The sequence below is a fragment of the Penicillium odoratum genome (assembly GCF_028828045.1).
Source record: "Penicillium odoratum strain IBT 22623 chromosome Unknown utg000008l_segment0_segment0, whole genome shotgun sequence".
In the NCBI taxonomy this organism is placed as follows: Eukaryota; Fungi; Ascomycota; class Eurotiomycetes; order Eurotiales; family Aspergillaceae; genus Penicillium; species Penicillium odoratum.
In genome coordinates this window covers 1,417,072-1,441,844 of record NW_026643150.1, presented here as the reverse complement: position 1 = coordinate 1,441,844, position 24,773 = coordinate 1,417,072, and the positions used below count along the sequence as shown (strand labels likewise).

Below are 24,773 nucleotides of genomic sequence, written 5' to 3'. Positions count from 1 at the left end.
TGCTTGTGACTTGGATATTGAGCCACTTGATTTGTCCATAAATGATGAATGGTTCACACATTTCAGGTCCCTTCCACTGCGAGTAGCGTATACGCTCTTGCTCATCCGAGCGACTTCTGTTTTGGTCTGAATTACGCTTCTAGATTTGTTGTCCTGTTACGGGGGTTTTGAAACAGTCTCATCTATGTCTCTATTTCATGACCTGTATTCAAAACTCTCTGGGCGGATTTTTGATATCGTACACCGACATTGTGCAGAGTTTACAAGTCCTAGGATCTGGATTCATATGGACGAGAGATGAATCGAATCTCTCGTTAGCTCAGTTCGATGTATATCTCGAAATCTTGCAGTAGCTACTTGAATACTTATGGCATTCAATCGGAGAAGAATGGAAAGAAGTCCCCCAAGGGATTTCAAATGTCTTGATATTGTTCCATGATAAATTGAGCCAATAATTGTCAGGTGGGTCACACGTGACCTGTCGCGTCGCGCTGTGGGCAAGTATCCCAAAGCCCAAGGACCCAAATTCCTCGCCAGACAACGCTCCTCTCAAGCCACCTTGAGGGTGTATTTACACAGATCGAATTAATTCAAGCCCACACGCCTGAAATAATCACCATGGCAGAGTCAGGCTCAAACTCGGCTCATCAGCAACCACCTGCAGCATCGGCCTCCGATCCCCCACCTCCCCCGGAGTCGCAAATCCCCGGACCTCGCGCATCACGTCTGATTCAAGTTTTTGACCAGGCTCTGGCGCGCACCCTTCGTGCGAACTCATATTCCAATTTTGCTAGCTGCTTCCCCACGCCTGCCCGACATGTTCCCGCTAGCCTAGAAAGTGTGTGGAGACAGTTGAATGCAAAACTGGAGGAGGGTGCTAAGGCGGAATTTGAAGAGATCATTGCGGAACGGGAGGCAGTGAAGCATATTAATGGATTGGATCGGTTAATCGCAGAGGCGAGGATCAGGAAGGAAAATGAGGGGGAGAGCAGGGAGGGGTCACGATCAGGCAATGCGTATGTTCTCTTGTCAAGTGTTTGGTCGAATTTGACTATAGCTGAATTCTGATGCGATACAGGCCTCACACTCTTGGAGCTGAAGACCTCTACAAGGCGCATCTGACGCCCTATCTCCAGGAAGCGCAGTCTACCCTGAAAGATAAACTCGAGTCCACACATGCTCAAAACGCAGAGCTGTCGCAAATCGTGCAGGCGCAGAGACTGGAAATTGAGAAGCTATTGTCACATCTTGAATCGGTTGTTACGGACGTGGAAGGTGCTGCGTTGGCAACTACGCAGTTCACTCAGGAGCACCATATTCGCCAAGATGCGGTTCAGATGGACGAGGAAATTAACCGTCAACCAAGCATCTAAAAACAAGAAGCCTGACGAAATATTTTTATTATACTTTGAGGTTCATGAGATGAGGGTGCTCAACACAGTCCCCTCAACCAACCCGTCCTCCACCATATCCTGGGCCACGCCTATCAATTTCTCCAGGCCTCCGGCTTTGAGCTGGTCCAGCTTACTATTTTCGCCTCCCAGAGCCGCCGCAATTGCTTCCTTGTACAAACCGTCTCGCTCTTCCTCCGCTGCTCCATCCCGGCGAGCCAGAGCGGCTGCTCCTCGGTAATAGGTCTGGGCATTGCGCACAAGCATAGCCCCGTTCTGCTTGGCAATGGCATGATTCCACGGGTCTGTTCCTAGGCGCCAACGGTGCATTTCAACATCTCCTCTAGCGATGTGGATCTTGGGTAAATTGTCAGCACTGGGCAACTTCGATGCAGCTGTCAGTGCATCCAAGGCGACCGATAGTGATTGCCAGCGAATGTTTAGAGAGTTCTTGAGGTCTTCAGGCTCGTAAGGTGGAACATCCGCAAAGGCTCCGTTCATCGATGTCAGTGCCTCGGCTTTGCTGCAGAGACCTTCCGGGTCCTTCGATACATCTAAATCCGGCCCAAAGGCTTGTCCGACTTCTTGCCGATACGTCTGGACATCAGTATGTCCACCCCGGTAGAGAAGCTCGTGCATCGCACATATGAGTTTACCCCGTGCCAGTCCCGCCTCATACTGCCTATCTGAACCTTCTACATAGACTGGGAGTCGGGTTTGAATGAGGCCCGAGGAATACTCCTGCACCCACCCCACGCCACCGGCATCCGGGTTGAATGTCAGCAGATTGCAGAGAGTGGTTAGAGTATTGATCTGTGCAACAGCTGTATCTACCAGGGTATTCTTGGTGACCGGTTCAACAATTGCAGCCCACTGCTCTTGTGGGTCGTCGTTGGACTCTGCTTGGTTGTGTTGAGGCTGCTCTGGCTGCGGTGCAGGAGCCGCAGTCTCGGGATCGATTGATTGCATTTCCTCAATCTGCTCTTGCATCTCCGTGTACTTCATCTCCTGCAAGACCAGACAGCGCTGGAATAGTTCGATCGCCTCTTGCAAATAGGTGCTAGCCTGCATCAGTTGCTCCTCATCAGGATGCTTGGAGTCTGAAAGGACCTCTGCCAAGCTGTTCAGCACCTGTCCGCTGTTGAAAAGGACATCGGCATTATCCTGATCTAGCTTTAGTGCATCCCTGTGGGATTGCAATGCAACCTGCAGGAGCTCTGCCTGAGGAGCGGGAAGCTGTGCAGCCAGCTTAGGGTGTTGTGTGATTTCATATTGCACTCGAGCTCTATACTAGAATTAGCCAACAAGAATCCACATGAAATCCTAGCCTCGGCTTGTGAATCGATAAACATACTTGTTGTAAGCTAGGTCAAAGGCCACTGGATGTTTCTGCAGACCCTCGTCATAGTTGGTAATGGCGCGCATAAAGAAGCGCATGGATTTAGCGGCATCCCCCGCCCGCCATTTCTCCCCAGCCTCTTCTAATTCAACGCCCGCTAGTATTAATATTAGCGTACGGTTGCATGGAACATCAAATAGTCGATCATAGCCGATCCTCACCAGCAAGAAAGTCATCAGCTGTGACTGGGGCCTATGAATTTTCAAATTTATTTTTAGTTTCTGGATTACCAGATACTATAAGATTAATTGGGGTGATAAAAATACCTGTTGCTTGGCGGCCTTTTTCTTCGGTTTGAAATCCTTTAGCAGAGCCTTGGGTTTGCCCATCTTCAAATGTTCAAATGTTCAAATATTTTAGCCGTCTTTGTGAGGGGTGAAGAGTTTCGGACGAATGACGGAGTGGAGTTGCAAGCTCCTTTGCCAAGACTTCGGGAATCCCTCCTTTACAAATTACATCTGACGGAGTACGCTTTTACATTTTTACAGTACAGAGACATGACGGACTATTGAATATGTGAGAGTCTGTGGAGTCTTAAGACTGAAAATAAGGATATATATTTATATATGTATATATGTATATATGTATGTAGGATAGACTGTAGAATAGTACATACAATGGCAACAACGCAAGGTTGATACTAGTACATATATAATCTAATTCTACGTATTAACAAAGACAAGGAATTCTAAAATTGATACTGGGCTGATCCGCACGTGGCAAAGTTCCACTAGGCATTTTAGTCTTTTAAGGGAAATTGTTACTTTCATACTTAAAACAACCCTGGGAGTAAAGGGGGGTTTTAATACAGAGTTCTTCTGTACGGGGGAATGAATTTCAATCAAATCGTTTTATTTAATATCATGTTCCTCTTTCTCTCTCTCTGTGCATCTCTGCACCAACTAAAAAGGTCAACCGTTTAGCAAGTCGATCTTCTCTATTTTCCCTCTTCTTTCCCCCCCCGCCGGACTGACCCACTTCACGCCGTTTGGCGCCTCCTGAGTCGTCTGAGTCGCAAGCAGAAACTGGGTTGCTCGGCTTGGTTTCAGTCCCGCTCATCTTTAGAACTTTTCCTTCCAGACCCTCTCTCCTTCAACATTCAAAGAGCTTGGCCCCGTCAGTATGTGATAATTCTAATTCCTTGCAAGGGTTGTCCTTGGGGCCGAATGAGACCCCGAACCCGAACAGGATCGCTTATGCTAATCTATTTATTTCCAGTCTTTCCCTCCATTTCATTATCGCAACACCCCTGATAAAACTATCTCAGGTCATCTTTCAAACTTGTGGAAATGGCTCGCCAGACTTCTCTTGACTCCGAGCGGCCTATCATGACAAACTCGGTAGGACATTTGCCCCGAAAATTCCCCCCTTTACAGACCCCCTCTTCATCCGCCACATCCACCACGCGGGCTTGAGAGAAGCGCAACATACCTCTAACACGTATATATAGAATCGTACCTCGAAGCGATTCTCCACCATCAGCGGAAGCCCCTCACTCGCTCCAACCGAACGCACCATTGGAAGTCTCCCCAGTGGAGACCCCAGAGTCGCCGACATCCACCACCTCGGCGATGGCCTGGAACGCCTAGAGAACAAGCCCCTGCAGGCCCAACGCTTTGTGCCCACGACCGAAAAGTCTGACAACTTGAACAAGCTGGCTCTCGGGGCCAAGGTGGAGCGCGCACTCGGACGCCGGATGACCAGTCAGGACGCAGTCATGCGCAAGCCTCTCAGTGAAAAAGCTGCTGAGGAAGCCACCGCTTAAACAACATTACTGAACTTCATGGGATTCGATTCTTTGCGCCGGATTTTGCCGGTATCTGGATGGTTCGGGCTCATTTTCTAATGTCTGTGGTTTCTTGAGCACCCATTTATGCGCTGCTTAGCCGAGACTCTCCGATCGTTTTCACTTGTTACTTTTTTATTACTTTTGGATTGCTTCTCCCTCATGTTCTTTTTTCATACCCCCTTCCTTCTTTTCTTGGTTTCCACGGCGTTGATCTTAATGATTCCAATATAACCCTCTTTCATCTCTAGTATATGTTCCCTGGACTTGAATAATTTCCACTACTCATGTCTGAACTCTTCGCCTATATACATACATGAAAAAGCCCACATCGAACATCTCGGCTCAACTAGGTACCGAATATCTAAGCATTGACGCATACTTGCTGTAGGAATCGTGAGTGAAATCGATTCAGGCTTGCTCCACCAGGATTAATAATAGAAATTGGCCATCTTCATATGATTTTTAGATAGTCATTTCCCATTTGACCTTAGTTACTTGACGAATTCCAGTTGACTATAGAGTTTCGAAGTTTAAAGAAGACCATGTTCTGCCGGGCGGTGAATGTATGCCAAGCCCACCGAAACCCGCACGGAGTCGCAATTGAGTGAAGTCGCTTTTTCTTCGAAGGCGAATTTCCCCCTCAGAACTTCATCTCATTTTCGATTCCTCTTCCACTTCCTCCCCTTCATCCTCCGTGTATACTCGATCATCTCTTCACATCTCTTCTCCTCATTTCTTCCTAGTCATCCCTCCCTCGTGAACCCTTCAGTCGCAGAATCTTTCCCGTGGATTCCCATCAGCTATACTTCCCCGAACACTCCGCATCTCAATCCGAGGATTCACCATTTGCTTCCGTTTTCTTCGGTTCTTTACTTGTCTTCGATCTATTCATTCAATTGATTACTTTTTTGCCTCGTCCTTTTCGCATTTGTGAGTCAGCCGCAAACCGAGGCCAACGCATTGTGGGAGATATAAGTACTGACCAGGCTCCCAGTGAAGCGAGCGGCAAAAAAAGGTTCTTCTAGATCTCACACAGCTTGACTTGTTGTAGAGGTCCATCCAACGTCTTTTTCGGTGATATCACTATATCTTTCGACCACTCGGTTACTTTTATAATTTTCGATCTCTTTTCCAAGATCCAAACCCCTCCAGCATCATGGCCGATATGACCCAGGTTCCTGTCAACGGTAACTACCCTGCTCAGCACGGGTACCCGGAGACTTTTAACCCCGCCCACGCTACCATGAATACCGCGGCCAACTTCCAGCCCGCCCAGTCCTCTACTCCTACGACCGCCACTCCCACCGAACAGCAGAAGAATGAGATCACCAAGGATGAGGTGGGCTGGTTCTTCGTTGAGCAGTACTACACCACCATGAGCCGCAACCCCGAAAAGCTGCCCCTGTTCTACTCTCGGCGATCTCAGCTTGTCTTTGGTACCGAGGCCGAGTCGGTCCCCGTTGCCGTTGGCACCAAGGTGAGCTTTGGGCTTATTACCTTATCCTGAGAGTCAATATCATATTAATCTTGTTTTGTTCTAGGATATCAATGAGAAGATTAAGCAGCTCGATTTCCAGGACTGTAAGGTGCGCGTCCTAAACGTTGACTCCCAGGCCTCTTTCGAGAACATCCTGGTTGCGGTCATTGGTGAGATCTCCAACAAGTCCGAGCCTTCCCGCAAGTTTGCGCAGACCTTTGTGCTTGCCGAGCAGCCCAGCGGCTACTATGTGCTCAATGATATTTTCCGCTACCTGGTTGACGAGGAGGAGTTGGTGGAGGAAGCCGTTGCTCCGGTTCCCGAGACCACCGAGATCCCCGAGCCTGTCTCTACCCCTGAGGCTCAGGTCACCGATGACGTTGCTGCCTCCAAGGTTGACGAGAAGCTTGAGAATGAGACCAACGGTGTCGTTGAGCAGACCGAAGAGGCCGTTCCCCAGACCAATGGCACCCCTGCTAAGGAGGACGTCGAGGAGACTCCTGTTCCCGCCGTTGAGGCTGAGGTTGTCAGCGAAGAGAAGCCTGTCACCCCGGAGCCCTCTCCTGCCCCCGTGCAGAAGGAGGCCCCCGCTGAGAAGGAGTCTGCTCCTATCCCTGCCATCCCTAAGAGCTGGGCTAGCATCGCTTCTTCTTCCAAGCTGGGCGCTGTTCCGGTTGTCCCTGCTATCCCGGCTGCTACTCCCAAGGCTGCTGCCCCTGCCGCCACTCCCCAGCCCGCTGCTGCTCCTGCTGTCACCGCTGCCGCCACCCCCGCCGCTGAGCCCCGCTCCCAGGACGCTCCCTCCGGTGACGCTGCTGGCTGGCAGACCGCCGGCGCTGAGCACAAGAAGACTCAGTCCCGTGCTGATGAGCAGATCGTCTTGGGTTACATGAAGAATGTCACTGAGAAGGTCGACTTTGCTCTGCTTAAGCAGACTTTGTCTCGCTTTGGCAAGCTGAAGTTCTTCGATATCAACCGTCCCAAGGTTTGTTCAGTCCCGTAACATATTTCCCAGAATTCTATGCTAATCCCTTTCTATAGAACTGCGCTTTCGTTGAGTTTGCTGAGCCTTCCGGCTATGCTGCTGCCGTGGCTGCCAACCCTCACCAGGTCAGCGGCGAGCAGATCCTCATTGAGGAGCGCCGTCCTCGAGGCAACGCCTTTGGTGGTAATGGTTTCGCAGGCCGTGGTGGTGCTCGTGGTCGTGGTGGGCGTACTGACAGCCAGGGCCGCGGTGGTTTCCAGCGTGAGGGCCGTGGTGGCTTTGCTCCTCGTGGCCGTGGTGGCAATGTGGCTGCCAACAAGGGCCGCAGCCAGACCCAGGCCGCCTAAATCTTTGCATGCCCTTGATGATCTCAGGATCTGTATTACCCCGATTTTGATTTTCTTTTTTGGTTCTTGGGTATCCCTCTTTTCCTTATGACATGTGTTATGTGACGTCCCCTCCCCTCCCCTTTCTTTCCTGTCACAGTGCATATTAGCGGTTGGGTCCGGGTTGGCTGGAAAAGTTGTCTCTCTTTCCTTCCCTCTCTCTGGGCATTGTGTTTTTTGCCTTTTCCTTTGGTCATTTACTGGTTTTTTTCTACTTCCCTTCTTCTTCTTTATTGGTCTGGTCTGGTTGTTGTGACCATTTGACTTACTCTTATCGCATATTTTTATCTCGCATAGCAAGCTCCCGGGTTTTGAAGTGTTGCGCCATCTGGTCCCATTCTGTTTTTTGTGCCTTATTTCCCAGTTCCGATTTACTGTATCTTTTGCTCTAGGGACCATGATGACTGAGATGTAAATGAAGCAAAAAAGGCGGGATTCTTGCAGGATATAGAGTATAAGATATATGAATTCAAATTAACCTAGTAATTACTGTACTGCCTAGGGAATACCTAGGTACTCTGTATATCTGTACATTGTATATCATGACTGTTGATGTATAAAGAAGGTTCTAGATATGCCAGCCTCAGGCATCAACCTCAAGCTCTCCCCGGGACCAAGACGCCCATAGATTCTTATAGAACTCGTTAGATTTTATGACAACCAAGGGGTTAAAGGGGAGCTTTATGCATATGTAAAAAGAGATAGTAACCAATAATTAAAACTGACCTATAAAAAAACAAAAAGGTCAACTTTTACAGGCCAGAAGAATCTAGAACTACCAGTTGCCTGACCGACCGAGTGGTGGAAGTTCCTGGATCATCGTGGAAACCCACCAGAGATTTCCTGGGTCAAAGACTCAAAAGGCTTCCCAATTCCTTCTTTCTCTCTCTCCATCATCTCTGCTTGGTTTGTGGCAGTTTCACTTCTATTTAATTGGTAGGTTCTTCATCTTCCTCATTCATCGTCCCTTCAATCTCTCCCTGTTACTGCCGATTTCCCCGCCTTATCAGCTTTTCAAGAGAAAAGAAAAGAAAAACCAATACCCCCAAACAACCAGACTTTGTACCTTGGGAGTCTTTCCCAAGTCTTTTCCACCTTTCGCCACTTTACCAATTCTTCTTTTCTTCACCTTCTCTTATTCTCTTCATCTCTTCCGTTTCTTCATCCCTCCGTCTTTCTCTCTAACTCTCTTTCCTTATACAGAATTCTCCCTCCCACACCGCCACCATGCCTGAGACATTCGAGTTCCAGGCTGAGATTTCTCAGCTGCTATCGCTGATTATTAACACTGTCTACTCCAACAAGGAGATCTTCCTGCGTGAGCTTATCTCCAACGCCTCCGATGCTTTGGACAAGATCCGCTATGAGTCCCTCTCCGACCCCTCTAAGCTTGACTCGTGCAAGGACCTGCGCATCGACATCATCCCCGACTTGGTGAACAAGACCCTCACCATCCGTGATACCGGTATCGGTATGACCAAGGCTGTGAGTAACCATCCAACGAAGCAATTGAAAGAAGAAGGAATTCCAATTTGCTAATTCTTGATATAGGATCTTATCAACAACCTTGGTACGATCGCTCGCTCCGGTACCAAGCAGTTCATGGAGGCCCTGTCCGCTGGTGCCGATATCTCCATGATTGGCCAGTTCGGTGTTGGTTTCTACTCCGCCTACCTGGTCGCTGACCGCGTTACCTTCGTCTCCAAGCACAACGATGACGAGCAGTACGTCTGGGAGTCCGCCGCTGGTGGTACTTTCACCCTGACCCAGGACACTGAGGGTGAGCCCCTTGGCCGTGGTTCCAAGATCATCCTCCACCTGAAGGATGAGCAGCTGGACTACCTTAACGAGAGCCGCATCAAGGAGGTTGTCCGCAAGCACTCCGAGTTCATCTCCTACCCCATCTACCTCCACGTCCTGAAGGAGACCGAGACTGAGGTCCCCGATGAGGAGGCTGAGGAGTCCAAGGAGGAGGAGGGTGATGACAAGAAGCCTAAGGTTGAGGAGGTCGATGACGACGAGGAGGAGAAGAAGGAGAAGAAGAAGACCAAGACCGTCAAGGAGTCCAAGATTGAGGAGGAGGAGCTGAACAAGACCAAGCCCATCTGGACCCGCAACCCCGCCGACATCACCACTGAGGAGTACGCCTCCTTCTACAAGTCCCTTTCCAACGACTGGGAGGACCACCTCGGTGTCAAGCACTTCTCCGTTGAGGGTCAGCTTGAGTTCCGTGCCATCCTCTTCGTCCCCAAGCGCGCTCCCTTCGACCTGTTCGAGACCAAGAAGACCAAGAACAACATCAAGCTGTACGTTCGCCGTGTCTTCATCACTGACGATGCCACCGACCTCATTCCCGAGTGGATGGGCTTCATCAAGGGTGTCGTTGACTCCGAGGACCTGCCCCTCAACCTGTCCCGTGAGACCCTCCAGCAGAACAAGATCATGAAGGTCATCAAGAAGAACATCGTCAAGAAGGCTCTTGAGCTCTTCACCGAGATCTCCGAGGACCGTGAGCAGTTCGACAAGTTCTACGCTGCCTTCAGCAAGAACATCAAGCTCGGTGTCCACGAGGATGCCCAGAACCGTGGCACCCTGGCCAAGCTGCTCCGCTACCAGTCCACCAAGACCGGTGACGATGTCACCTCCCTCGCCGACTACGTTACTCGCATGCCCGAGCACCAGAAGAACATGTACTACATCACCGGCGAGTCCATCAAGGCCGTTGCCCAGTCTCCCTTCCTGGACACTCTTAAGCAGAAGAACTTCGAGGTCCTGTTCCTGGTTGACCCCATTGACGAGTACGCCTTCACTCAGCTGAAGGAGTTCGACGGCAAGAAGCTGGTTGACATTACCAAGGACTTCGAGCTCGAGGAGACCGAGGAGGAGAAGGCTGAGCGTGAGAAGGAGGAGAAGGAGTTCGAGGAGCTTGCCAAGGCCCTCAAGAACATCCTCGGCGAGAAGGTCGAGAAGGTTGTTGTCTCCCACAAGCTGATGGGCGCTCCCTGTGCCATCCGTACCGGCCAGTTCGGTTGGTCCGCCAACATGGAGCGTATCATGAAGGCCCAGGCCCTCCGTGACACCTCCATGTCTTCTTACATGTCCTCCAAGAAGACCTTCGAGATCTCTCCCAAGTCTTCCATCATCAAGGAGCTCAAGAACAAGGTTGAGGCCAACGGCGAGAACGACCGTACCGTCAAGTCCATCACCCAGTTGCTCTTCGAGACCTCCCTGCTGGTCTCTGGCTTCACCATTGAGGAGCCTGCCAGCTTCGCTGAGCGTATTCACAAGCTCGTTTCTCTTGGCCTGAACATCGATGAGGATGTTGAGACTGTTGATGAGACTGCCACCGAGGCCGCTGCCCCGGCCGAGGCCACTGGCGAGAGCGCCATGGAGGAGGTTGACTAAATGTCTTCGCCTTCACTTATTTTTGCTTAAATCAAAGTTCTTATGGGAAATGGGAAACGGGATACGACCCTTGATGTTTTTTTTTAAACCTTTTCTTTTACAATTGAAGCTGAATTATTTACTTTTCCATCTTCCTAGTGTATGTATGTACTTGCTATAGAATCGATAACATCCTGGTATATCCCTAACAAAATACACATTTATATATATCGTAATACATCCAAAATCTTCTACTTGAATAGTATCTTACGCTCCACAACATCGGGATCATCTCGGGACCTTCCTCGGTGATTTTGTACTCCACCAAACCCACCTGAACACTCACCGACGCAATTTCTGGGCATGCAGATACAAAGGTAGTTCTGCCCCGCTCGAGGGGTAAATTGAACAATACACACATCTTCCCACAAAATGGTCTACACAATTGTTGTCCGTATGTACAGAAATCTCAACCCGAGTTCTGCTCCTTTTAGAGAAATTTTTTAACGAATCCCTAGACATGCGCGCCAAGGCAGATGAGGAGTCCATCTCCAAGCTGCACGCTAAGCTCCTCGAGGCCTCGGCCGTTTACTCAAAGGATAAGGAGACTCTCTCCTGGTTTGTGATGCAGTCTGTGCATGACAAGCAAGACTTCACTATTGTTGAGCGCTACGTTCAGGAGTCGTCGCAGCAGTATCATCTGAACAACCCCTACTGGAAGACTTTCGACCCTTACGTGATTCCATTGTTGGAGAAGGATATGGATTTGAGACGTTTTGAGGAATTAGTTGAACCTTCTTCTTAGACTGTGCATATTAGTGGAGATACTTTGATAATATGAAGCATGAATTTTGTGTGAATACTGGGTGTCATTAAACCTAGCTAATGATTTCTAGCTCCTCTCATGCTGGGGCATGTCAAGGGCAAGAAATGTAAAAGGAAGAATATAGCGTTGAGATGCCCGACAACGCAAGGGATGGGAAGAGATCACCGGGAAAGGAAACGCCAGCCTGCTAGCAAAATATCTTCTTTTATCCTGATATGCATGAGTCCATGCCAACTTGACTCTTCTTGCTCGTTCATATCCTCATCTTCATAACCCATTTTCGGTCATCATCAGACTCATCGGGTATAATTTCATCGCTCTACGCTCCCAAACCAGTATCCCACTTGTAACTCAGATAGAGTACGTGATGGAAGTCCCCATGCGCGAGCAAGCCAGAAGGCCAGTCCACCAACAACTCCAACACCGCCGATGACTTGCATTATTGCCCAGCCGTGTCGTCCGAGATCATCAATCCAGCCGACCACACCCAGAGGGTCATGAGTATTCAAACTAGCAACGCGGTATGCGGACCCCTTTTCGTGGGTGGGGATTTGAAGTCCGCAGAAACCCGGGGTTTTCGAAAAAGGCACGAGCGTACCATCCACAACGCACTCACTCAGTCTTTCAGTGAGCCAAATAGCACGATCACCCCTGGCCAGTGATGCGTATCGGTCACGTTCATTTTGCAGACTTCGATGTAAGTCTGTTGCCCAGCGTGCTAGCCTAACCTGGGCCATGCTCTCCTCATGTCTCGTGTAGTCAGCAATCCGTGCCATGGTATAACTTGGTTCCGACTCGCCAAGTGAAATCGATGTAGCCATGGATGAGCCTGAAGCCGCACGCCACCCTGTAGTAGTACCGGAGAGAGCATTATGAAGGGGTGTTGTGGTTGGTGGGGTAGGAGGAAAGTCGCTACGTCGTTGCATTAACTTTTTGGCAGCCGAGTGCCGCATCCAGGCGAGGTTATCTCGGTCAAACATCTTTTGCACCAAGGTGTCGAGTTCAGATGAACTAAGCGGCTGGACATAATCAGGACTCATGAGCGTGCTAGCATCCATGATTTCCATGTCGACTGTCTTCTCCGATGACACAGTATAGGGTGGCTGAGGCTCCAATCCATCGAGTCCTCCGGGTGGCAAGTCACCAAACATAAAGGGCTTGATCCCGGCATCCTGTGCCTGCTGGCAGAATTGAGACTTCAGAGATGTGACATCCTCGGGGGATAGGGTATCCGCCTTTGCCACAACCGGTATGATATTGCTCAGCTCGCAGAGCTTGCGGATACACTGCACGTCAGTCGTCAGGGTATCTATTCGGCTTTTAGTGTCGATTTATTCCATATGGTGAGTTGACTAGGTACATACCATTTGATATTAAATATAGGATAGCATCCACCTGGGAGCCCCCGTTGCCTGCAAGCAGATTCTGGAAATCAATTCCAGGAACGGTGAGAGCTGTTGTTGCGCGCTGGAGTTGCTGTCGCATGTATTGTAGAACCGCGTCGGTTTGACCCGCCCGACTCAGCGATGTTGCGGGCGTGTCAACAAAGCATATATTGCGCTCTAGTACAATTTCTCCGATACTCTTTCGCCGCCGCAGCACACGCGAGTCCTCGAGGTCTGACCACCAGGAGGGATAAGGCTTGGTACTAGCGTAGATCTCGGTGATAGCGGCCCCGCGAGTGGGGACTGAACCAAAGTGGGGACGAGAGGTCCGGCGCCTCTCCAAAGAAGAATCCACCGAAGGAAGCGAATCAACGTGTACGATATCTTCACAGGTTTGAACGATAGACTTGATCAGGGATGTTTTACCGGAGCCTATCAACGCCTTGTTAGTACAGAGACATGTATAGTCACAGATGGACGTAGGGTTCTCCGCAATGTACCTGGTGCACCAGCTAGAAGTATTTTGAAGCGGCCCATGGCCTTTCCCCTCTCTGTGAAGGGCCGGCGACTGGGCATCCTGATACTTGGCATAATAAGTTGCGACGCGCCATGAGGCCCCAGGCGGGGTGAGAACCCCGGTCCGTCCTCCTCGTCCGACTCGAGTATCTGACTTCTGATTTCATCTGTGATAGAAATGTCGTCGAGGGGTCGGAGAGACTGGCTGGAGATTGACTTGGGGCTACTGGGCAGTGAAGACGGCTCATCGGGGTGAAGTGGGGTTAACGGACGAGATGATGGATCAGCAAGAGATGGTCGCGTCGACGATTCCCGCGTCGCAGAAACAAAGGGCCTCAAGGTTGAGCGTCGTCGCGTATTCTTTGACTCTTCCATATCATCGGCCTCCTGCTTGCTTGAGGCCTGGTTGTCCGGGTGGCCGCATGCGCTTGCAGCCAGGTCCGACCGGTATAGTGTTTCGCCCAGGCTCTGTACTCCGTACATGCTCTCCTTGGAAGCTGCAGGTCCCTCCGGAGTAGGATCCGACTCTACCCCGGAGTCATGCGGACTATGAGATAGGAAGAAGGTTGCGGGGGTGTTATTGCGGGGATCGAGGGATGGGGAGGGAGGGTCAAAGGAGGATTTGCGAGAGAATGATGGCAAGTCGGGGATAGGTCGCATTGTGGAAACATAGGAGAAGATACTTTCTGAACAAAGGGAAAGTAAATGGGGTGATACGATTCGATTTAGATAAATCGCGGGGGGGCATGTCATGATGCGTATGTAAGCCACATCACGCGGTCAAGGCGGGGATGATAACAATCCCCAAGTAGGTAATCTGCTAGTAAATCATAGAATGATCAGGTTCACTGTATATTCATGTAATAGACTGATTTGTTGAATTGGTAGAATATTATCTAATATATATAATACATGATGAGCTGGTAGAACGAATTAAATAGTCCACGGTTTGGAGGTCACTAATTTATGAAGTCCGTATACTAAAGTGGAGTATAGCGATAACGTGCAGGTAACATGCTATTATGTTCTCGAGTCATAAAGCCAAAATTTGTATCAATTGATATCGACTGGCAAGATGGCCGAGTTGGTCCAAGGCGTACGGTTCAGGTTCACCTGATCCAGATTTCCGTATCTCGTTTTCGGGGCGTGGGTTCAAATCCCACTCTTGTCATATTTTTTGGGTCTTTTTAACATGCTATTTATCCCAACAGTTGAATGAGACTATCCTCAAGTGCTCTTGTTCCCATTATTATTTTTCTAATCCGACTAAGCGATTTTATTATGTCTCTGCCGCATGTAGTACTAGACATGACGAGTTAAAACAAAATATACACCCCTACCTGTACCGATCCAGTCACTGGATCTAGTAGACAAATATATTTCACGTACCTCGTTGGGTATATGTGCATGTTGCAGCCCAAATGTCGAGAGACCCCCCCCCCCCCCGCCCGCAGTGTCCTTGATAATATATGGTGCACGGGGGTAGGCTTATAATCAGTAAATAGTTGTACTTAAATAAAATCCGTATATTACTGGTGGTGTTCAAGTGAGTTGTACAAAAAATGAGACTTGAAAGTTATATTCCCAGCGCACTCATTTTCTTGGACATATAGCCAAAGATGTCGTCTTCCTCTATCAAATGGTAAGATGGCCGAGTTGGTCTAAGGCGCCAGGTTAAGGTCCACCTTGACATCATTTCCTGGTCTACGTTTGTAGGCGTGGGTTCAAATCCCACTCTTATCATTTCTTTTTGCTTTCATCTTTCTGATGTCCAATGACGGACTACCACTCCCTTTTTTTTTTTCTCGTCCAAGTAGTCGAATACAGTTGACATCTACCACCCTTTTCGAAATCCGGGAAATCCTACTAGGCTCTGTTGATAGAAATATTTTCATTCCTATAGCTCAATATACTAAAATACACCTGGCTTTCAGGGCCAATGCTGAATATTTACAATTCCCGACCAGACTATTTAGGCCAATCAGTTTCAACCATGACATCGCGATCAGGAGCCCGACAAGCAATGAAAACTGCAAATTACAGCTTGGCTCGAGGTGCAGACTGCTCCTCAAGCGCCTGAGCATAGAGCTGATCCAAGAGTCCACGATAGACCTTGACGGCAGGAGGACGCTTCAATTTGAGCCTGTTTCCAGTTAGTAAGAATTAACATCAAGCGAATAACAATAGACAGGAAACTTACGTGGGAGTTAGCAGGTTGTTTTCCACAGTGAAGGGCTCCAGCTTCAGAGAAACGTTGCGGACCCGCTCGTAGCCAGCCAACTTGTGCTGCTTAGCCACGCGTTCAAGATCCCGGATCACAGCACGGCGGATCTTGTCGTCTTCCAGGGCAGCCTTGATCGCTTCCTGATCTGTGCCTTCGATTTTTCGGCCGAGGACCTTGCTAGCGAACGGAGCGAACAAGTCAGGTGCAATACCGAAAATTCCAACAAGGAAGGTCTGCATGCTGTCGCCGTGGATGTAGCCCTGAGCGAGGTAACCGAGCTCCGAAAGCACGAGACCCTCCAGCCGCTCAGGAGAGATGTATTCACCCTGAGCTAGCTTGAGCACGTTCTTGCGACGGTCAATGATGACGAAGCGGCCCATCGCATCCAACGTGCACACATCGCCAGTGCGGAACCAGCCATCCTCAGTCACCGCCTTGGAGGTTTCCTCGGGGTTCTTGAAGTATTCCTTGAACATGCTGTGGCCACGCAAAAGCAGCTCTCCGCGAGGGAAGGGCTTATCCTCCACCGAGTACTCCATGTCCGGAAGAGAGAGTAGACATGCCTCAACGCATGGAGCCAGACGACCACAGTTACCAGAGGTCACATCTTCATCCGACTGCGCAGTACTGCAAGCATAAGACTCGGTCAATCCATAGCCTTGAATGACAGGGGTACCGGTCGCGATACGCAGGAAGTCATGCAACGTGGGGTCTAAGGGCGCCGAGCCTGACACCATGTACTTAGTCCGCTCCAGCCCAAGAGCTGCAGCAACCTTCTTAGCCCAAATTCGGTCATACAGCGCGTGTCGGAATGTAGCCTTGGATTTATCTGGATTTTTGAGGTTGGCGGTCTTAACGGCAACGATGTGCCTGGAAAGAGCACCCTTGAAGCCCGGCGCCTCCACGGTAGCAGCCCGAATTGCAGTACCGAAACGATTGTAGAGACGAGGAACGGACATGAAGCCAGTGGGCTTCAACAGCTTCAGGTCATCAACCAGCTCCACGATGTTACCATGGAAGTAACCAATTCGGGCACCACCCCAGAAGGCCGTGTGCTCCGCTAGACGCGCATAGATATGAGCTAGCGGAAGGTAAGAGCACATGGTGTCACCTCGAGCCTGGCCAATGGTGATGAGACCGGCAGAGGTAGCAGCCACAGCGTTTTCGTGGGTCAGAACAACACCCTTGGGTGGTCCAGTGGTGCCAGAGGTGTAATTAATGGTGACAGCGTCCGAGGGGGAAGGGGCGTTGTATCCACGCTTCGAGGCTTCACCCAAAGCCTCAACCTGGTCCATTGTGTAGATGGTAAGATCCTGGTCGGCGGCCATAGACTCTAGCAATGCGCGCTTTGAGTGACCATCCTGCTCACCACCATCAAGAGGATCCAAACTGACAATCATCTTGAGATTAGGCAGAACGGACTTGAGCTTGAGAAGGGTGGGAATGTGCGGAAGAGAGGTGACGACACAGTTCAGCTCAGCGTGGTTAATAATATATTCGGTAGCATCCGCGGCCAAGACATCATAGATGGAGACAGAGAAGAGGCTCTGGGACATGCAAGCCAGGTCTGACAACTGATTAGTCTCTGGCAAGATTTGAAATCGAGTATGAACGTACCGGTGATCTGCCATTCAGGTCGGTTTTGGCACCAAAGACCGATACCATATTGACCGGGGCGGTGACAATCATGTTTGACATGCAACTCCACCAGACCAGCACCGAATGCTGCACGTCGCTTCTGCACAGTCTCGTATGTGAGCCATTGGTATGGATCGAAAGTCTTGGTCGTGGGGTTAAACGGTCGCCAACCGAGGCAGTGATTCTTGGGTTGCCGGTTGGCCGTTGATTCGAACATTTCATGGGCGGTCAAGACCTGGCGACAAATAACGTTAATGATCTGAATTGTATTTTTCCATAGCTGGAACAGTTATGTACCTGAGGATCCAGCGTCTTCAATAACTCCTTCTGCGAGTTCCATGCGCGATATACTGGGCTGCGGCCAGGCTGTTCGGATCCGGGAATGGGTACACAGTAGGGTTTGCCATTGGGAGGCTCTTGTTTGAGCTCCTCGGCCTTGGCGAGGTGAGCGGGTTGGGAGAAGAACATGATGGTCTGTCTGGTAGAGTTGCACTTGACTGTCAGAGCACTATCACCCGGAAGATGCGGCAACCTGGGGAAAGCAAGTACTTACCTTCTGGAGATCAACTTGAGCGATGTTTCGAAGGGAAAGAAGGATAAGAAGATAAAAAATGGAACAAGCTCCCAGATTAAAGTCCCTTGGATCTAAAGGTAGAATAGGGACAAAAGTGTGGGGAGAGAAAAGAAGGGGGGAGAGCGGAGTTCAAAGAGAAAAGTAATCCGGAGAAAGTGACAACTTTGGGTAATTTGGGTTATCTCGTGCTATAAAGTGGACCCCTACTAATCAACCTCGGCTTCCAGGATTGGGGGTGCGGGTACATCCTTCATAGTCATAAACCCCTTATATTCATAAGTACCCACGCTAGTGTTGCCACCCCTGCACAAACCTTATGCAAGGCCGATGTCATTCATATTGCACATGCAGTTCCAGTTTCACATGGGATCAAATCTTGATCTCCGAGACACTCGGATTGTATGTATATATGCATTATGCGATTCTTCAAGAGGAGATATATCACTATCAAACTATATATATAAGGTAACAATGGATGTATGTACCAAAACGCCGCACCCAATGCCAACAAAAGCTCAGAACAAAACCAAACAGTTTCTATAGAACAAGGAGAAAATCACTCCATCAATTATCCACAAATCCAACCCCACACCTTGCCATACCAAGTGGTTGGCTCGTTCGTTTCCCACGTCTCATTCTCAAAGGAGGTTCGGCCAGTGTCCAGATCGGCCTCAATCGGCTTGACGAACGCAGGGCGAACGATGATCTTGTGACCTGCATATAGAACCACGAACAGCATCAAACTGATATAATCGATAAAGAACTCCTTGACTTGGAAGGACCCGAGGAACGAAGTGAAGCCCTGAGTGAGGATGATCAACACGTTGAAGAACAGTCCATACCACGAGTACCATGGCTGCCACATAGCCTTGTATGGCAAAACATCCCGGGAGATGTTACGAGCCTTGAGCGCCCGCTGGAAGGCAAGGTGACAGATGTTCAGAGAGGCCCAGGTGATGAAGCCAGCCACACCGGCGATCTGGAGCAGCCAGTCAAACACAGTTGACCCTGCGTCCGACACATTTAGGAAACCCAAAAGACCGAAGAGAGCGGTGAAGCCGACAGCAAAGTAGGGCACACCACCCTTGGTAGTCTTCTTAAAAAATCGCGGCGCGAAACCCTCCTGCGCAAGACCAACAACGATACGACTACCGCTGTAGACATTCGAGTTGGCCGCCGAGAGCACCACGGTGAGAAGCACGGCGTTGATAATGCTGGGAAGTGTCGAGACCCCAGCAAGGCGAGCTGCGATCACAAGTGGAGAGGCATTGGCGTTGCTGGCACTGGCTCCGCTACCCTCACTGGCAAGAAGACCTTCGTTGTCGGAAGGCACAACAATCCCAATGAAGAAAATGGTAAGAACGAAAAAGAAGACAATCCGGTAGAAGGTCTTGCGGATCGCCGAGGGGACAGTCTTGCGAGGATTCTCGGTCTCACCAGCGGCGATGCCGACTAACTCAGTACCCTGGTATGAGAATCCGGCCTGGATCAGAACGGACCAGAATCCAACGAACTTGGCTAGGTTATCATTGCCAGTGACAGCACTATAAGCGACAAAAGGACCCGGGTGAACCCAGTAACGGAAACCGAGGTATCCCTGGTCGCCAACACCCGCATCCACGCAAATCGCGAAGATCATAAAACCAACGACGGTAATCACCTATCAATCAACCCTCTGTCAGAATTAAGCTCCAGAGCAATCGGGCCAAAGTGGGGTTCTGCGTAAATTGCGAAACCCACAATTCCACAAAGAGTTATGACTCACCTTAATGCTTGCAAACCAGAACTCAAGTTCACCATAACAGCTGACAGGCATCATGTTCAAGATAATGATCACAACCCAGAAGACTGCGATGAATATGGCTATGGGGATGCTGCTATCCCAGAATTCAATGATCAGACCGGTGGCCGTGAGCTCGAGAGCGAAAGTTGAGGCCCAAGAGAACCAATAAATCCAACCCATGGCAAAACCCAAGCTCGGATCAACGAATCGAGTTGCATATGCGGTAAAGGCACCAGGAATAGGAAGATAGGTGGCGATTTCTCCCAGAGCTGTCATGACCGAGTAGACGATGGTTCCGACGAAGATGTATGCGATGAGAGCGCCCACAGGGCCGCCATTTGCGATGGCGGTACCACTACCAATGAAGAGACCGGTTCCAATTGTTCCACCTACAGAACGATGGAAAAGGTTAACGTGACGAGATCTGGTATCAGCAAAGTCGTATCTACTCACCAATGGCAATCATCTGCAAATGCCTGCTCTTCAACTTTCGCTTCAAATCGGGCATTGGGTTGGAATCCCGATTGGCGCCATGCTTCTCATAGTCGTGATCATATTCGGTCTCAGGGACCTGCGACGAGGAGATGGGAGTCTCAGTTGCCATCTTTCCCTTCTCAGACCACGGCGCACTCCAGACCTTGCCTGAGGCCATAATTGACAGGTCGAGATTGGGACACTGGTGTGGGTTAAGTTCAGGAGAAGAGAAGAGAAGGATCTGAAGGTCAAAAAAGTCGCGCGTAACTCAGTCTCCACTCGGGGAACCACGACCTTGTACAGCGGGATGCCTCCGAGGGAAAAGCCGATGTGGAGAAGCACGCGACTACCAAGTACTTCCTAGATCGGCAAGCAAAAGTCTTGGAAATCAACTCAAACGTGAGAAAGATCAAGGTTGAGAATAAATATCCAATGAATTATGAATATCTTCTATAGAGAGGGGGTTTTTTCTTCAAAAGATTCATCGAAGTTTTTGATGTTTTCCGTCCAAGTGGGCCGCGGAACCAAAGCAACAGAGTTTTTTCTTCTTTTTTTTCCCTATTTTCCCTTCTGGTGGCGACAACTTGCACGGATTAGGAGTACTAAAACAAGATCTCTCTATATTACTTTGTAAAAGTACGTTGTCAATACTCATTGATCAAATCAATGACTATATGGATCTGCTTATCAGCTTAGCCCAAAGTTTAAAGTTGCCTCGATGTTACGTTATAACTTCATACCATTCTGGGATATTTCAAGAGATGTAGAATTCAGAATTTCTTGCATGGGCCTGATAACAGAGTTCAATATGAACCAATCAACTCGTTATTATTAACAGTTGCGTGAATGCCACAACCGTTTCCGTTAAATGTGGAACCCGGTGATAAGCGTCCACTAATTCATATGACATACAGCTCGGGTATCGGATGCCGCTAAAACATTAAACCATGGAACAACGTCCAACAATAATAAGGTATAGGAAATCAACACAGGATGCCGGACTAGTTAGACTCCCAGATGGGCATTATGCGTCTTTTGGGCACTCTCACCACTGTTGCGGTGATGCTTTAGGTCGATCATGGCAAAATAAGTGGTCACCATGAAAAGAGCCCTATGTCCGATCAGTTGACGCAATCACGTTGAGAAGGGGTAGGAAATTCACCATTCAAATGATCCAAACACCGTTACTGCCTGGAGGGCGCGACAAGTGCTCCAGGTGCAGCCGACCGCCGGAGGCAGTTGGGCACCCATGGCGATGAAACCCGCGAACCAAAATATCATTGTAATCACCTCCATGGCCGGCATCACATAGTGGTGGGCGAGGTGTGGGGCATAGATCGGGGCCGCTGCCAAGTATGGAGTGGCCAGGAATGTTGTCCAGCAGCCCAGAAATAGGTTGAAGTCCACGGTGCTGGAATATGACCATCCGTTGAAGGTGCTGACAACTGGAGAAAAAAGGTTAGTTGATGATGGAGAGGATGGATGTTCACGTACCATAAGCAGTCAAGGCCAACACGATCAGGCCAAATAGGATCTGAAAGAACCGAACAAGATAGATCCAAGGTAAAGCCATGTTTGGGTTGGAATATTTGTTGATGGAAATGCGCGTTAAGGGTATAATGTTGTGTTTCCCTCCAAATCAGTAGTATATAAAGTCAGGGTCAAGCCACTGGCGTCGCGCAAGCGTCATCGGTGACAGGCTAGTCAGGTGGCTTGCAGCTACCCAATAGGGCTGAGGAAGGATCATAAGGATCACAAGGGAAAAATGACCTACAAAATCTTGACCTTGGAATGCGACAGTACTTTTAATATCAATTTCTATTTGCATTGCTTCCTGAGTATATGTAAATCTTGTATTATTTCTGCTGCCTATAACTGTACATCTACTGTGAACAGATGACACAGCCACTGATCTGTCCTGTTGCCTAGAGCTGGTGTGGCCTATCTAAGTCTGACAATAAGCTCTAAATGTAGTTCCACATTCAACTGCCTCAACGGTTATATATTTTCAATTGCTGAATCTATCCCAAGGTTTCTTTGTTGCCAAGTCTTACTCTACCGTGGACTCGATCGCATATCATACTTAGGTTCAGGTACAAATTACAAATATTCCATTAGACATGTGATGTAATTTTTTACCATTCTCTAATGGGATATAAGAGATTATCTATCTATATTCTATTGTTTCAAAGGTTGAACTTATCCATGTTATACATAATTCGCTACCATGGACTCACTTCCCCCCCCACGAACCCTTGCTTGGCTACTTTTACCCCAAAATATGCCAGATGTAGTACTAAAATCTGCAATTTTCCCTTTTATTTTCTTTCGATCCGAGTTGAAATAATCGAAATAATTGGTTCTTTAGATCACATCTATATGGATGTGACATGTCGCCATCGCGTCTCTATTTTTGCCATTGTGAACTCGCCCGAGAGACAGGAACAACCTTGTTAAATCACGCCATCGAGTTCTTCCCCCGCAATTCCCCCTCTTGATCGTATCTATAATATATTCCACATATGCACTGGCTTGGTCTTCTTTTCCTCATTTAAAAACTTTGAAATTCCCCCGTACTTGTACCATGTCGGACCAGAGTCTCCACTTCGAAACGCTTCAGCTTCATGCGGGGTGAGTATACCTCTACCCTGTGATTCTTTCTCGATGAGCAGTTTCTCAAATAAATAAATAGTCATGAGCCTGACGCAGCGACCAACTCCCGCGCCGTTCCAATTTATGCCACCACCTCTTATACTTTCAATGACTCCGCCCATGGCGCAAGACTCTTCGGCCTCAAGGAGTTTGGAAACATCTACAGCCGAATCATGAACCCCACCGTGGATGTCTTTGAGAAACGCATTGCAGCCCTGGAGGGTGGAATTGCTGCTGTCGCCGCTTCATCGGGCCAGGCCGCCCAGTTCATGGCTATCTCAGCCCTGGCCCATGCCGGCGACAATATTGTCGCCACTAGCAACATATACGGAGGTACCTACAACCAATTCAAGGTGCTCTTCCCGCGTCTGGGGATCACCACCAAGTTTGTCAAGGGCGATGACCCTGTCGATATTGCAGCTGCCATTGATGACCGTACCAAGGCTGTGTTCTTGGAGACTATTGGCAACCCTCGGTATAATGTGCCTGACTTCGAAGCGATTGCCAAGGTTGCCCATGACAAGGGGATCCCATTGGTGGTAAGTTGAATCCTCCTGGATTCCTTGGTTGAAGATACAGTCGAGAAACTCATCGTGGCTCAGGTTGACAACACATTTGGCGCGGGCGGTTACTTCGTTCGTCCCATCGACCATGGCGCCGATATCGTTGTGCACAGTGCCACCAAATGGATCGGTGGCCACGGCACCACAATTGGAGGCGTGGTTATCGACAGCGGCAAATTCGATTGGGGCAAACACGGTGCTCGCTTCCCACAATTTGTCGAGCCTTCGGAAAGCTACCACGGACTGAAGTTCTGGGAGACCTTTGGCGCCGCTGCCTATGCCATCCTGCTTCGAGTCGAGATTCTGCGGGATCTGGGTTCAGCCTTAAACCCCTTTGCGGCACAACAGCTGATATTGGGGATCGAGACTTTGAGTTTGCGCTCAGAGCGTCATGCCACAAATGCTTTGGCCTTGGCTAAATGGTTGCAGAAGAACGAGCATGTTAGCTGGGTATCCTACCCGGGTCTGGAGGATCACCCTTCTCATGCCCTTGCTAAGAAGTACCTCCCGCGCGGCTTCGGTGGTGTTTTGTCGGTGGGCATTAAAGGTGGTGCCGCTGCCGGTAGTCAGGTGGTTGATGGTTTTAAGCTGATCTCTAATCTTGCTAAGTGAGCTTCCCTCGATGATATAGTATGTGGAATTTACTGACCATTTCCAGTGTTGGAGACTCTAAGACCCTAGCCATCCACCCTTGGTCTACCACTCATGAACAGTTGACCGAGCAGGAGCGCCGTGATTCTGGTGTGACCGAAGATGGAATCCGAATCTCCGTCGGCACTGAGCATATTGACGATATCATTGCTGATTTTGAACAGTCATTTCGTGCATCCAAGGCAACACTAACGGATCATACGGGTTAAGAGTCTGAATTCCCATAGCCATGTTTTTACGGTAACACCACAAATTAACGCAATCAAGTAAAGACTCGTTTCAGTAAGGGTAGCTACAATGAAGGGAAATATATGTGGTAAAGAATAAGTCCGTAATGGGGTTGTTTCTTGCCTATGGGCATTAATTCATAACGCAATTCGGTTCGCAGAAGGCATATGCAGATGTTACAGGGAAAGGAAAAAAAGAGAAGAGAAGAAAAGGCATAAGAAATAAAAGAGGAAAGGTAATTGAAGAAAATCCCAAACGCAAAAGATAGAGAACCTCCCTCTTCAGTCATTTTGATACAGATCGTGCCAACCCATCAAAACGCCAGTTGCCCCATGTGGACAATACCGATGCCCATGCAAAAATGGTGGATTAGAAGACAATGGTCAGAAAGGCCAAATCCAGGCCACGAAGAAACAAGAAGAAAAAGAAAAAAAGGCGAGAAAACAAA

At 49.2% G+C, this 24,773-nt stretch overlaps 11 protein-coding genes across 11 annotated transcripts; 6 read left to right on the top strand and 5 right to left on the bottom strand.

Moving 5' to 3' along the window:
• Positions 1-618: 618 nt before the first annotated feature.
• N7520_010763 (PMF1/NNF1 family protein) lies at positions 619-1,373 on the top strand (the record flags this gene model as incomplete). Its single annotated transcript, XM_057144696.1, has 2 exons — positions 619-1,016; positions 1,079-1,373. 2 exons carry the CDS (start codon positions 619-621, stop codon positions 1,371-1,373), a joined length of 693 nt encoding a protein of 230 aa, XP_056990450.1.
• A 42-nt stretch (positions 1,374-1,415) lies between these two features.
• N7520_010762 (uncharacterized protein) lies at positions 1,416-3,119 on the bottom strand (the record flags this gene model as incomplete). Its single annotated transcript, XM_057144695.1, has 4 exons — positions 1,416-2,676; positions 2,746-2,887; positions 2,952-2,982; positions 3,057-3,119. The coding sequence occupies 4 exons, from the start codon at positions 3,117-3,119 to the stop codon at positions 1,416-1,418; spliced, it is 1,497 nt and encodes a 498-aa protein (XP_056990449.1).
• A 960-nt stretch (positions 3,120-4,079) lies between these two features.
• N7520_010761 (uncharacterized protein) lies at positions 4,080-4,555 on the top strand (the record flags this gene model as incomplete). Its single annotated transcript, XM_057144694.1, has 2 exons — positions 4,080-4,130; positions 4,241-4,555. 2 exons carry the CDS (start codon positions 4,080-4,082, stop codon positions 4,553-4,555), a joined length of 366 nt encoding a protein of 121 aa, XP_056990448.1.
• Positions 4,556-5,735: 1,180 nt separating this feature from the next.
• On the top strand, positions 5,736-7,388 carry N7520_010760 (NTF2 and RRM domain protein; the record flags this gene model as incomplete). Its single annotated transcript, XM_057144693.1, has 3 exons — positions 5,736-6,056; positions 6,121-7,041; positions 7,098-7,388. The coding sequence occupies 3 exons, from the start codon at positions 5,736-5,738 to the stop codon at positions 7,386-7,388; spliced, it is 1,533 nt and encodes a 510-aa protein (XP_056990447.1).
• A 1,266-nt stretch (positions 7,389-8,654) lies between these two features.
• On the top strand, positions 8,655-10,832 carry hsp90 (chaperone Hsp90; the record flags this gene model as incomplete). The annotated part of the gene is made up of 2 exons (XM_057144692.1): positions 8,655-8,912; positions 8,979-10,832. 2 exons carry the CDS (start codon positions 8,655-8,657, stop codon positions 10,830-10,832), a joined length of 2,112 nt encoding a protein of 703 aa, XP_056990446.1.
• A 411-nt stretch (positions 10,833-11,243) lies between these two features.
• Positions 11,244-11,616, top strand: N7520_010758 (putative quinol monooxygenase; the record flags this gene model as incomplete). Its single annotated transcript, XM_057144691.1, has 2 exons — positions 11,244-11,265; positions 11,330-11,616. 2 exons carry the CDS (start codon positions 11,244-11,246, stop codon positions 11,614-11,616), a joined length of 309 nt encoding a protein of 102 aa, XP_056990445.1.
• Positions 11,617-11,948: 332 nt separating this feature from the next.
• N7520_010757 (uncharacterized protein) lies at positions 11,949-14,198 on the bottom strand (the record flags this gene model as incomplete). Its single annotated transcript, XM_057144690.1, has 3 exons — positions 11,949-12,946; positions 13,002-13,454; positions 13,523-14,198. The coding sequence occupies 3 exons, from the start codon at positions 14,196-14,198 to the stop codon at positions 11,949-11,951; spliced, it is 2,127 nt and encodes a 708-aa protein (XP_056990444.1).
• Positions 14,199-15,575: 1,377 nt separating this feature from the next.
• N7520_010756 (putative AMP-binding enzyme) lies at positions 15,576-17,868 on the bottom strand (the record flags this gene model as incomplete). The annotated part of the gene is made up of 4 exons (XM_057144689.1): positions 15,576-15,681; positions 15,739-17,329; positions 17,380-17,635; positions 17,698-17,868. 4 exons carry the CDS (start codon positions 17,866-17,868, stop codon positions 15,576-15,578), a joined length of 2,124 nt encoding a protein of 707 aa, XP_056990443.1.
• A 674-nt stretch (positions 17,869-18,542) lies between these two features.
• On the bottom strand, positions 18,543-20,409 carry N7520_010755 (putative arginine transporter; the record flags this gene model as incomplete). The annotated part of the gene is made up of 3 exons (XM_057144688.1): positions 18,543-19,634; positions 19,740-20,146; positions 20,211-20,409. The coding sequence occupies 3 exons, from the start codon at positions 20,407-20,409 to the stop codon at positions 18,543-18,545; spliced, it is 1,698 nt and encodes a 565-aa protein (XP_056990442.1).
• An 827-nt stretch (positions 20,410-21,236) lies between these two features.
• N7520_010754 (MARVEL domain-containing protein) lies at positions 21,237-21,804 on the bottom strand (the record flags this gene model as incomplete). The annotated part of the gene is made up of 3 exons (XM_057144687.1): positions 21,237-21,342; positions 21,394-21,676; positions 21,726-21,804. The coding sequence occupies 3 exons, from the start codon at positions 21,802-21,804 to the stop codon at positions 21,237-21,239; spliced, it is 468 nt and encodes a 155-aa protein (XP_056990441.1).
• A 1,011-nt stretch (positions 21,805-22,815) lies between these two features.
• On the top strand, positions 22,816-24,306 carry N7520_010753 (O-acetylhomoserine aminocarboxypropyltransferase/cysteine synthase family protein; the record flags this gene model as incomplete). The annotated part of the gene is made up of 4 exons (XM_057144686.1): positions 22,816-22,862; positions 22,924-23,422; positions 23,486-24,054; positions 24,105-24,306. 4 exons carry the CDS (start codon positions 22,816-22,818, stop codon positions 24,304-24,306), a joined length of 1,317 nt encoding a protein of 438 aa, XP_056990440.1.
• Positions 24,307-24,773: the final 467 nt, after the last annotated feature.